Below are 11,521 nucleotides of genomic sequence, written 5' to 3' on the forward strand. Positions count from 1 at the left end.
CGAAATTAACAGTTGGCAGGCAGCGTTCAGCCTGGGGATTTGAACATGACTTCTGGAGCCAAACTGTTAGGGTCTGAATTCTGGATTCTTTGCAATTTTTCCATATATCCAAGATTGATGTGACATAGAGATAAAAGAGTGATGTTTAATGACTTTGTTTAACTAGATAATTTAATTATGCATTTGCTGATGTTAAAGTAAGTAAACTCAGTTTAGTAGGAATTAGAATGGCGTAGGTATTCTTTAAAGGTGCATAGATACTAGCTGTGCATTTGATAAATCCAGAAGTTTCTTAAGAATAATGAGCACTTGCATTTGGCACAGTCCTGTTATAGTGGTACACCATTTGTCCATTTGGATGTCACCCAGTAGGCCTCACAGAGTGAATTTCTCATATTACAGAATCTGACCTTAAACTTGCTGGTCAAAAAACTTTTTTGTCAAAATGTTAAGACTGGAGTCATCTTTCAGGGACTAAAATAATCCAGTTTAAGAAAAATGATGTAGGGGCACCTGGGTGGCTCAGTTGATTAAGTACTTGACTTTAGATTTTTGGCTCAGGTTATGATCTTGTGGTTTGTGAGTTCGAGCCCCACATCAGGCTCTATGCTGGCAGTAGGGAACCTGCTTAGGATTTCTCTCTCTCTGCCCCTCCCCAGCTGGTGCGCTCTCTCTCTCTCTCTCTCTCTCTCTTTCAAGTAAATAAACTTTTAAAAAATGATACATAAAAAAATTGGAATGTAAAAATTTAAGCCATCATGTGGACGGTAGTACTAGTGGTAGTTTGTTTAGTACAGTGTCTGCATAAAATAGATCTTCATAAGATACTAAATCATTGCCAAAAGCATGCTTCATGAATATATGTTCAGTAGAGTACTTACATGCTTTGAATGTTTAATTGCTTTTGACTCGATAGCTTGATGGATCGTTCTCTACAGCAGAACATCAGTCTTGCCAAAAGGTCTGGATAGCTTCCTTGCTGGTGAGAAATAAGAAAAGTCTGAGATTTTAACCCTAGCTAACAGGTTCAACCTGTTAGATCTAAGACAAAGGACATTATTACTCACAGCACAATAAAATAGCATGAGCTTCATGTTTGTGTTGGTCCCCTGGCCTTCCCAGTCCAATGAGATGGTGCTGAGCTGCTCAGGTAGATGGAGCACACTGCGTGGTTTTGCATTACAGCATTGGAACCCTGAGCTTAGGGAACCCAGAGTCTTTTAAAAAGGGCAGTAAGTCTTGCCTGACTTTTCCCAGGGAAAGAGATGGTGTTATAGTAGATGCTAAACAAACCTAACTGAAAAGTGAAGACACTTATCTTTCAAGGGTTTCATTTTATACACATTTTGCAAAGATAGTCTGAAACAAAGGCAAACAGTGCCTTTCCTCATTAGATCTACAGAAATGAGACCTATGGAGAATTGTTACCTAACACTAGCTTTAAAAACATTAGGTTTTGGGGCGCCTGGGTGGCTCACTTGGTTAAGTGTCTGACTTTGGCTCAAGTCATGATACCCTGGCTCATGAGTTTGATCCCTGTGTTGGGGTCTGTGCTGACAGCTTGGAGCCTGGAACCTGCTTTCAGATTCTGTGTCTCCTCTCTTTGCCACTCCGCTGCGCGCGCGCTCTCTCTCTCTCTTTCTCTCTCTCAAATTAAAAAAAAAAAAAAAACACTAGGTTTTTCCTTCAGTTATGCTTAGATAGGCATTGTAAGTGTTTGTCTTTGACTCATTTTCTATGCTTCCATGGGATATTTAAATCCTTTTGATGGGTAGGTACATTCTTTCAAAATGCTAATGCTCTCAGTCTGGTATTAGTTATGTCTAATAGGCCTGGAAGCCATTATGGCTCTTTTGCCCAGTTCTGCTTACTTTCTAGTTCCTGGAGGTCATTTCACTATGGACAGATAAAGCTACATGTATCAGTGAGCTTCTGATAGAAAACTTATGACATAATTAATATATAGAAAACAGTGTATATAATGAACATCTGAGAAACCAGCAAACAATTTAAAAGAAAGGAGTACCCCCCCAGTCCTATCACTGAGGTAACCATTACTTTGGATTTTGTTTGCTTAGTACTCCTGTGCTTTTCTTGATCATTCAACCACTTATTTCCAGCCACTTATTTCTTTGTCTTCAGCCAGTGGATATTTTTTGTTATTATTAGTACAAACTTTCATGTTCCAACTATTGATATAAGAGTTTCTTTAACATGTATAAGCATGAGCTTCTCACAGTAATGTGTACAGAAGGCTCTGGACAAATTAGACACATTACTCTACAGGATTCATGTGTTCTATGAGTAAGAGATGTATTGAGCATTTGCAAGATTGTAGAAATAGTTGTCAGTTTTCCTTTACAAACTGATTTTAACTATGTCATCTTCTATAGCCTTGTTCCTGAGTAATACAATCTTTAGTGATACTTCTCCATTTTGAGTTTAATTTGTAGCCAGTATCTCCTAGTTTGTGATAGCTTTTTACTCCCTTTAAGAGTGTTTTGGTGAAATAGATATTCTAAATTTTAATGCAGTTGACTTTATCATTGTTTCCCTGATGGTGTTTCTACAGATTCCTCCCTATTCTTGTCTCAAAGATTTTCTCTCTATATTCTAAAAGTTTTAAAGTTTTGTCTGTAACACACTTCAAACTAATTTCTCTTCTGTGGTAGGGTCCAATTTTTCCCCCCATATGGATAACTAGTTGTTTGAGCATATTTTTTTGGATTCTTTCCCTGATGCACAGTGCCACATCTTCATATATCAAGTTGCCATTTATGTTTTGGGTCCTTTTATTTTTTTCCTGACCAAATGCTTACTTCATTCTGTGTTTTCTTCAGGTTTCATTTTCTTCATGACATACCTTCCCAGACCATTGAATCCATAGTGATTTTTTCTCCCTATTAATTCTTGAATTCATATATATTTTACCATAAGTTATAATCATATAACTTCGCAGTTGTATGTTTTATCCTTTACCTCAGTGAGGATAAGAACCATTTTTCTACTTCATCCTTTCCATAGCACCTAGGACTATGTATTTTTTTAGGAAAGCATATATAGTTGAATGTTGAAACAAAAAGAAAAACTGAATGGGAAATGTAAACTCATAATTTTTCACACTAGATAGAAATAGGTAGACATAGGAGAATGCATTATAGAGACAGGTTAGAGAAAATAAACTCCATAATCCAGAAATTGTACTTCATCCCACATTAATCCTTTAGTCCTATAGCATAATTAAAATTGTAATGCTTCTGTTCTTTTTGTTCCTACTATGTGATTAAAGTGCTAATAAAAGGAAAATTTCAAAATTGTAGGTAACAAGTCTGGGAATGAAATAACCTCTTTCGGTCCTTAAGTTTTTTTGCTTTGCTTGCCTTCCTTCTCTTCCTTCCTTCCTTCCTTCCTTTTTTTGGTTTTTGAGAGAGAGAGAGAGAGTGAGTAGGGGGGAGAGGCGCAGAGTGAGAGAGAATTTCAAGCAGGCTCGACACTCAGCATGGAGCCCAACACTGGGCTCGATCCCCCAACTCTGGGATCATGACCTGACCTGAAATTAAGAATCGATACTCAACCAACTGAGCCACCCAGGTACCCCATCCTTAAATACTTTTAATAAATTTGTCTTTTGTTTAAGATACTACTGAGTAGGTGGTCCAGGTTGGATATATCATTTAAGGTCATTTTTGAATTGAAGTATACAAATTTTTAATCCAGTACTTCTCCTTTTAGGAATTTATGACACAGATATACTTGATCATGTGTATTAAAAATAAATGTATAAAGACATTTGTTACAGTTGTGTTTGTAACAGCAAAATGTGGGGAAAAGTCTATATTAATTGGACTAGTTAAATTATCATTCAATGAACTATTAAGATGGTGTTAAGCTGTTATTAAAAGAATAATAAACATATTATTCTGTATAAACATAAAAAGGTATCCATATAACAAGTTTAAGGAAGCACTGAATATTTAAAGATCCACATAAATGCACACATGCATGTATGTGTAAATACATAGCCCCAAAGTGGAAGCAGTACCACCAGTGGAAAAGTTACAATTGATGAAGTTATCTTGACACATCACAATCACCCAAAGTCCATAATAAACATTTGGTGTTTTGCATTCTATGGATTCAGACAAATGTATGACATGGATCCATCATTATGATAGAATTCGGGTTTTTTTTTTTTTTTTTTAATATTTGTATTTATTTCTAGGAGAGAGAGAGACAGCGTGAGCAGGGGAGGGTCAGAGAGAGGGAGTCACAGACTGAAATAGGCTCCAGGCTCTGAGCTGGCAGTCAGCACAGAGCCCGACGCGGGGCTCGAACCCACAAACCGTGAGATCATGACCTAAGTGAAAGTCGGACGCTTAACCAACTAAGCCACCCAGGCACCCCAGAATTCGTTTTTTTTACTGCCCTAAAAATTCTCTGCTTTCTGCCTATTCACGTCTCCTCCACTTCTGCCAAAACATAACTCCTGGCAAACACTTACATTTTTAGTACCTTTATAGTTTGACTTTATCAGAAAGTCATATAGTTGGAATAATAAAGTATATAGCCTTTTCAGATTGTTTTCATTTTGGTTTCTTTCACATACTAATGCATGTAAAGTTCTTGTCTTTTTAAAATTTTTAATACTGAATAATATTCTCTTTTTGGGTGTACCACCCTTTTTCTGTTCATCTTCAGAAGGACATCTTGATTGCTTCCAAGTTTTAGCAATTATGAATAAAACAGCTAAAAACATTTGTGTACAATTTTTTGCATGGACACAAATATTTTAATCTTTTGGGTGAATATCAAGGAGCACAGTTGCGAAATCATGTAAGAGTATGTTTAGTGTTGTAAGAAATTGCCAAATTGTCTTCTAAAGTAGCTGCACCATTTTGAATTCCCACCAGCAGTCAGTAAGGGTTCCCATTGCTCTGCATCCTCCCTAGCATTTAGTGTTGTCAGTGTTCTCGATATTTGCCATTCTACTTCTTGTGTAGTGATAGCTCATTGTTTTTTTTGCATCTCCCTGATGACTTATGGTATGTAGCATCTTTTCTTTTTTTTTTTTTTTAATTAAAAAAAATTTTTTTTTTATGTTTATTCAGTTTTGAGAGACAGAGACAGAGCATGAATGGGGGAGGGGCAGAAAGAGAGGGAGACACAGCATCTGAAGCAGGCTCCAGGCTCTGAGCTAGCTGTCAGCACAGAGCCCGACGTGGGGCTCGAACCCACAAACTGTGAGATCATGAGCCAAAGTCGGACGCTTAACCGACTGAGCCACCCAGGCACCCCACGTAGCATCTTTTCATCTGCTGTTTTTCCATTTATGTATCTTCCATGGTGAAGTGTTATCTTGAGATCTTTGGCCCATTCCTTTAAGTTGGTTGTTTCTTTATTACTGGTTTTTGAGAATTTTTATTGTTAGTTTTTAAGAATTCTGTGTATATTTTTGATAACAGTCCTTTATCTTTTATAAATATTTTCTCCCACTCTGTGGCTTGCCTTCTCATTCTTTTGACGCTCTATTTTGCACAGTGGAAGGTCTTAATTTTAATGAAGTCCATCTTACCAGTTCTTTCTTTCATGGATTTTGCCTTTAATGTGGTATTTAAAAAGTCATTACCATTTACCAAAGTCATCTGTTATGTTCCACTGATCTGTTTGTTCTTTTGTCAGTACCACACTGTATTAATTACTGTAGCCTCAAAGTCAGGTAATGTCAGTCCTCCGGCTTTATTCTTCTTCAATATTGTGTTGGCTATTCTGGGTCCTTTGCCTCTTTCTATAAATTTTGGAATCATTTGTCTCTATTCACAAAACAGCTTGCTGGGGTTTTAATTGGTCTTGCACTGAATCTATAGACTAATTTGAGAAGAATTGAGATCTTGACAATATTGAGTCTTCCAGTCCATGAATGTGGATATCTCTACATTTATTATCTTTGATTTTGTCCATCAACATTTTATACTTTCCTCATACAGATCTTATACATATTTTGTTAGATTTATACCTAATATCTCATTGTGGGGAGTGCTAATATGAATGGTACTATTGTTTTTAATGTCAAACTCCACATGTGTTTATTGTTCATATATAAGAAAGTGATTGGCTTTTATGTATAAATCTTGTAATCTGCAACCTTGCTATAATTGCCTATTTTAGTTCTGGGAGTTATTTTATCAATTCTTTCAGATTCTCTACATGGATAATTATGCCAATTGTGAACAAGGACAGTTTTATTTCTTCCTTCTCAATCTGCATACCTTTTATTTCTTTTTCTTTTCTTATTGCATAAACTAGAAACTCTAGCTTTGGATTTAACCTTTTTCTGGTTTCCTAAGGTGGAAACTTAGATTATTGATTTTAGATCTTTCTTTTCTAAAAAAAATGCATTTGATGCTAAATTTCCCTTAAGCATTACCTTCACTCTGTTCTACAATTTTCATTTCCATTTAGTTCAAAATACTTAATTTTTAAAAATTTCTTCTTTTATCTGTGTGTTATTTGGAAAAGTGTTGTTTTGTTAAATCTCCACAGATTTGGAGATTTTTTTCATGTATCCTTCCATTACTGATTTCTAGCTTATTTCTTTTGCGGTCTGAGAGCAGACATTGTATAATTTCTATTCTTTTAAATTTATTGAAGTCTGCTTTATGACCCAGAATGTTTTTGTCTTGGTTAATGTTCATGTGAACTTGAGAAAATATTTTGCTGTTGTTAAATAGTCTATAGATGTCACTTATGTTCATATGATTGATGCTGTTGAGTTCACCTAGATTCTTACTGATTTTCTGCCTGTTGGATCTGTCCATTTCTGACAGAGGAGTGTTAAACTCTCCAGCTGTGATAATAAGTACATCTGTTTTTCCTTGCAGTTCTATCAGGTTTTGCCTTGTGTGATGTAATGCTATGTTCTTAAGCACGCACACATTAAGGATCGCTAGGTCTTCTTAGAAAATTAATCTTCTATCACTATGTAATGCCCCTCTTTATCACCAACGGCTTTCCTTGCTTTGAGGTCTGCTTTGTCTGAAATTAATTAAATATGTTTTCTTTTGATTAGTGTTAGCATAGTGTATTATTCTCCATCTGTTTACCTTTATTCTGTAAGTACATTTCTTGTAGACAACACACAGTTGGGTCTTATTTTTTTATTTTCTCTGACCGTCACTGTTCTTTAATTGGTACATTTAGGGCATCAACATTCAAAGTGATTATTGATACAGCAGAATTGATATCTATCATTTTTTATAATTTTCTATTTGTTTCCCTTGTTCTCTGTTTCTTTCACTCATTTTCTGTCTTTGCAGTTTAATTCAACATCTTATATAGTTTCGTTTTCTCTCCTTCTCGGCATATAAGTTTGTTTATTTTTACCTTTTTTTTAATAGTTACCCTGAGGTTTACATTATACCTTTACAACTAATTTGTGTCCATTTTCAAAGAACACTAAATTACTTTACAGGTATGGCAATTACCTTTTAACAAAAGAATCTCAATTCCTCCTTCCCATCTCTTATATCATTGCCATTCACTTCACTTTATATACATAATCATACATGATTGACTACATTGTTGCTATTTTTAAACAACTGTTCTCTATTAGCTCAATTAAGAATAAGAAAAATAAAAATTTTATTTTATTTTTGCTTATTCCTTCATTATTCCTTTATTCTTATGTAGATCTGAGTTTCTGATCCATACTCTTTTCCTTCTCTCTAAAGAACCTCGTAACATTCCTTATAAAGCAACAAATTTCTTCAGTTTTTGTTTGCCTGAGAAAGTCTGTATCTCTTGAAGGATTTTGGTTTTTTGTAGGATACAGCATTCTAGGTTGGCAGGTTGTTTCTTATCTTTGAGTTTTTATAGTTTGAAAATAGCATGGTTAGGTGAGGGGTGTGGGCGGGGGCGGGGGGTCTTGGCATTTATCCTGCTTTATATTCTCTGAGTTTCCTGGGTCTTTGATTTGGTGTCTAACATCAATATGGGTAAATTCTCAGTCATTACTATTTCAAATAGCTTAGAGATTCTTTCTTCAGTCCTGTCCAGTCTAATAGGTCCAGCAAAGGCATTCTTAATTTCTCTTAGTGTTTGTGATCTCCAGCATTTCTTTTTGGTTTCTTATCAGGATTTCTATCTCTTTGCATGTATTGCTCATTTGTTCTTGCATGCTATCCATTAGAGCTTTTAGCATATTAATCATAGTTGTTTTAAATTCCTAGTCTGCTAATTCCAAATCCCTGTCATGTCTTGTTCTGATGCTTGTTCTATCTCTTCAGATTGTTTTTGCCTTTCAGTATGTTTGGTAATTTTGTTCTTTATAGCTAATAGCTGGACGTGATGTACTGGGTAAAAGGAACTGCTGTAAATAGGCCTTTAGTATGTGGTGGTGAGGTATGGGGGGAGGGGGAGCATTTTGTAGTCCTATGAATAGCTAGGTCTCAGTCTTTTAGAATGAGCCTGTGCTTCTGGTCTGTGAACTCCACAAATATTTCTCAGTTTTTTCTCACTTCTTAGTTGGGTCAGATGGTTAGAGTAGACTAGAGTTGGCTATTTCCCCTTTCCTAGGTCAGATAGGCTCTGATAATATCCCAGTAGGTCAGGCTATGGTTAACTAGTTTCTCCTGAGGGCAGACCTTGGGAGTATTCTGGCAGAGTTCAGAAGTGCTTCCTTTCCTCCTCCCCCTGCTGAAAGCGTGCAGAGATTTTTCTGATACTTTGGGAACCTGGCTGAGAGTGTGGGGGCTTCACTATGACTGGATCCGCCTCAGCACTGGTTTCTGCAGCAATTCTGCTCGTGATTTTGTTCTAGTGAGCTGTGCCTCCCTTTATTTTCCTGTCCTTCCAGTCTTGGGGGCGGTGGTTTGTACTGTGTCCTCCTCTCTCTTACAGATCTGAGAAGAATTGGTGCTCTTTTTTCTGTTCAGTTTTTTTACTTATTAGAACAGAGTGGCATTTACTAAGTTCCTCACATGTAGAACCAGAAACCAGAAGTTCATGTTACTTTTGAAATTAAAGTTTAAATGTGTAAGGAAAGACATAAGTTCAAATAATGAATAGGATGATTCAAATAATGCTTTTTATCACAGCCATTTTGAAAAGCCTCACTACTAATAGGTTATGAAACTTTGGAATACACACTGCATGGTTTTATTAAAAAATAAGAAATATATTCTCTAGTCACTTAAATAGAAATTATTTATATTTTAGATAACTTTCAGTCATCCGGGCCTAGACATTCAGGGCAGAAGTATAGAATATGTACAACGGCAAATATCCAAGGAATGTGGAAGCCTAAAGTCCCAAAATAGGGTAAGTAATCTTAGCTAATCTCCTGTTGTGGAATATAACTAATTAATACATACGTGAAATTTTATAGTTCTCTAAATTCTCCATGTAGCTGAATTATACTGGAAAATCTTTCATGTGTAAATTTGCTACATAAATGTTTATAAAACACTATTACTTAAATTCCATCCAAATTTCTGGTTTGACTCTGGGAATTGCCACTGTGTATTTATCACTGGGTAAAGCCAAAGGGAATTGTATATTATTTAGTGGACTGTATCCATCATTTATCATTAGCCCAGACCTGGATCGGGTGCTTACCTGTAGATAGTTACTTTGTCCCAGGGACTGGGAGTAGGAACAGGAGAAACAAATGTGACTACTAGAAGCCTACGTGAGTGTGGGTGTCATGTGTTTCAAGTGACTCATAGAACCAAGTTATATACACGTATGTCTTTGTATTAGTTTGCTAGGGCTAGCATAACAAAATGGCAGACTGAGTGGCTTGAACAACAAATACTATTTTCTCACATTTCTGGAAACTAGAAGTCCAAAATCAAGATGTTGGCACATTTGGTTTTTTCTCAACCTTCTCTTCCTGGCTTGTAAATGTCTACGTTTTAGCTGTGTCCTCACGTGGTCTTTTGTACACATCTCTGGTGCCTTCCCTGTATGTCCACATTTCCTTTTCTTAAAAGGACACCAGTCAGATTGGATTAAGGTCCATGTTAACCTTATTTTAATGTAAATCCCCTTTTTAAAGGCCCTGTATCCAAATGTAGTCACATTGTGGGGCTTGGGGGTCTCCGCATATGAATTTTGGGGAGTACATAAGTCAGTGCATAACATTCCACCCTCTGGTTCCTCACATTCATCCCTTACATGCAAGATACATTCATCCCATTACAACAGCCCAAAAGTCTGAACCCATTGTAGCATCAGTTCTAAGTCCTAGATCTTAATCTAAGTCAAGCTGGGTGAGACTCAAGGTATGATTCGTCCTCAGGCAGAATTCCTCTCTACCTGGGAACCTGTAAAACAAGATAGCAAATTACCCGCTTCCAAAATACCATATGGAAAAGGCATAGATAGAATAGATACTTCCTTTTGAATGTGGTAAATTTTAGAAAGAAGAAAGCAATCACGAGTCCTAAGCAAGTCTAAAACCTGGCAGCGCAAATTCTGTGAGTTTTTAAGGTTTGAAAATAATCCTCTTTGGGGTTGGCTCTGTGTTTGGACCTGTGCGCCTACCACAGTGGTGACCCCATCTCTTTGGCAGTGTGTGATAAACTCATACCCACAGTTCTAGTTTTCCTGGCCCACTGAAACTGAAGAATTGGCCCTGCCGTGTGGAACTGAGGAGAGAGCCTTCCTTACCTTTGGGATCATTCTTCCGTCTTCTAAAGGATAACACATGTTTTCGGTCAGATAGCTGTGTTTGCCAGTTTTGTAAATCCTGTTGTCCAGTAGCCTTTCTTCATTTCATCCTGCGTCTTTTCCCATTAGTCCAACAGGGCAGCCTTTCAGCTGAGATGGTTGGTTGAATTTGGGAATTACACCCATAATCTCTATATTATGTGATTAGTCAGCCACACTTTTGCATGCTGTCTCAATTTTTGCACTACCCATAGGCTGAGAATTTTCCTACTCTTCAAAATCTGCCTCCTTTTTGCTTAAGGATTTCTTTTTCTTTTTCTTTTTTTTTTTTTTTTTAATGTTTTTATTTATTTCTAGGAGAGAGAGAGACAGCGTGAGCAGGGGAGGGTCAGAGAGAGAGGGAGTCACAGACTGAAACAGGCTCCAGGCTCCGAGCTGGCAGTCAGCACAGAGCCCGACGTGGGGCTCGAACCCACGAACCGCGAGATCATGACCCAAGTGAAAGTCGGACGCTTAACCGACTAAGCCACCCAGGCGCCCCAAGGATTTCTTTTTCAATTTATCCCTTTTCTCTTACATTTTACTGTTAGCAATAAGGAGAAACGAGGCACCTTCAGCACTTGGCTGAGGAATCTCTGCTAAATATCCAAGTGTATCACTCACAAGTTCTATATTCCACAGAACACTAATGTACAATTCATCCACATTCTTTACCAATTTATAACAAGGGTCTCCTTTCCCCAGTGTCCAGTAATGTGTTCTTCATTTCCCTCTGAACCTCCACCAGAAGCACACTTAACGGCCATATTTCAGCCAACAGTCTGTTCAAGGCTTTTTGTAACACACACCTCAA

The 11,521-nt window shown here is 37.0% G+C and overlaps 1 protein-coding gene across 1 annotated transcript in view; it reads left to right on the forward strand.

The window, feature by feature from the left end:
- Positions 1–11,521, forward strand: part of SPRED1 (sprouty related EVH1 domain containing 1) — a 129,022-nt gene that overhangs the window by 111,525 nt on the left and 5,976 nt on the right. Inside the window, exon 6 of the mRNA XM_039220864.1 lies at positions 9,214–9,315. Coding sequence (XP_039076795.1) covers positions 9,214–9,315 — 102 coding nt within the window. The remainder of the gene's footprint in view (positions 1–9,213; positions 9,316–11,521) is intronic.

Source organism: Hyaena hyaena, unplaced genomic scaffold, assembly GCF_003009895.1.
Source record: "Hyaena hyaena isolate Hyena2069 unplaced genomic scaffold, ASM300989v1 scaffold_918, whole genome shotgun sequence".
NCBI lineage: Eukaryota > Metazoa > Chordata > Mammalia > Carnivora > Hyaenidae > Hyaena > Hyaena hyaena.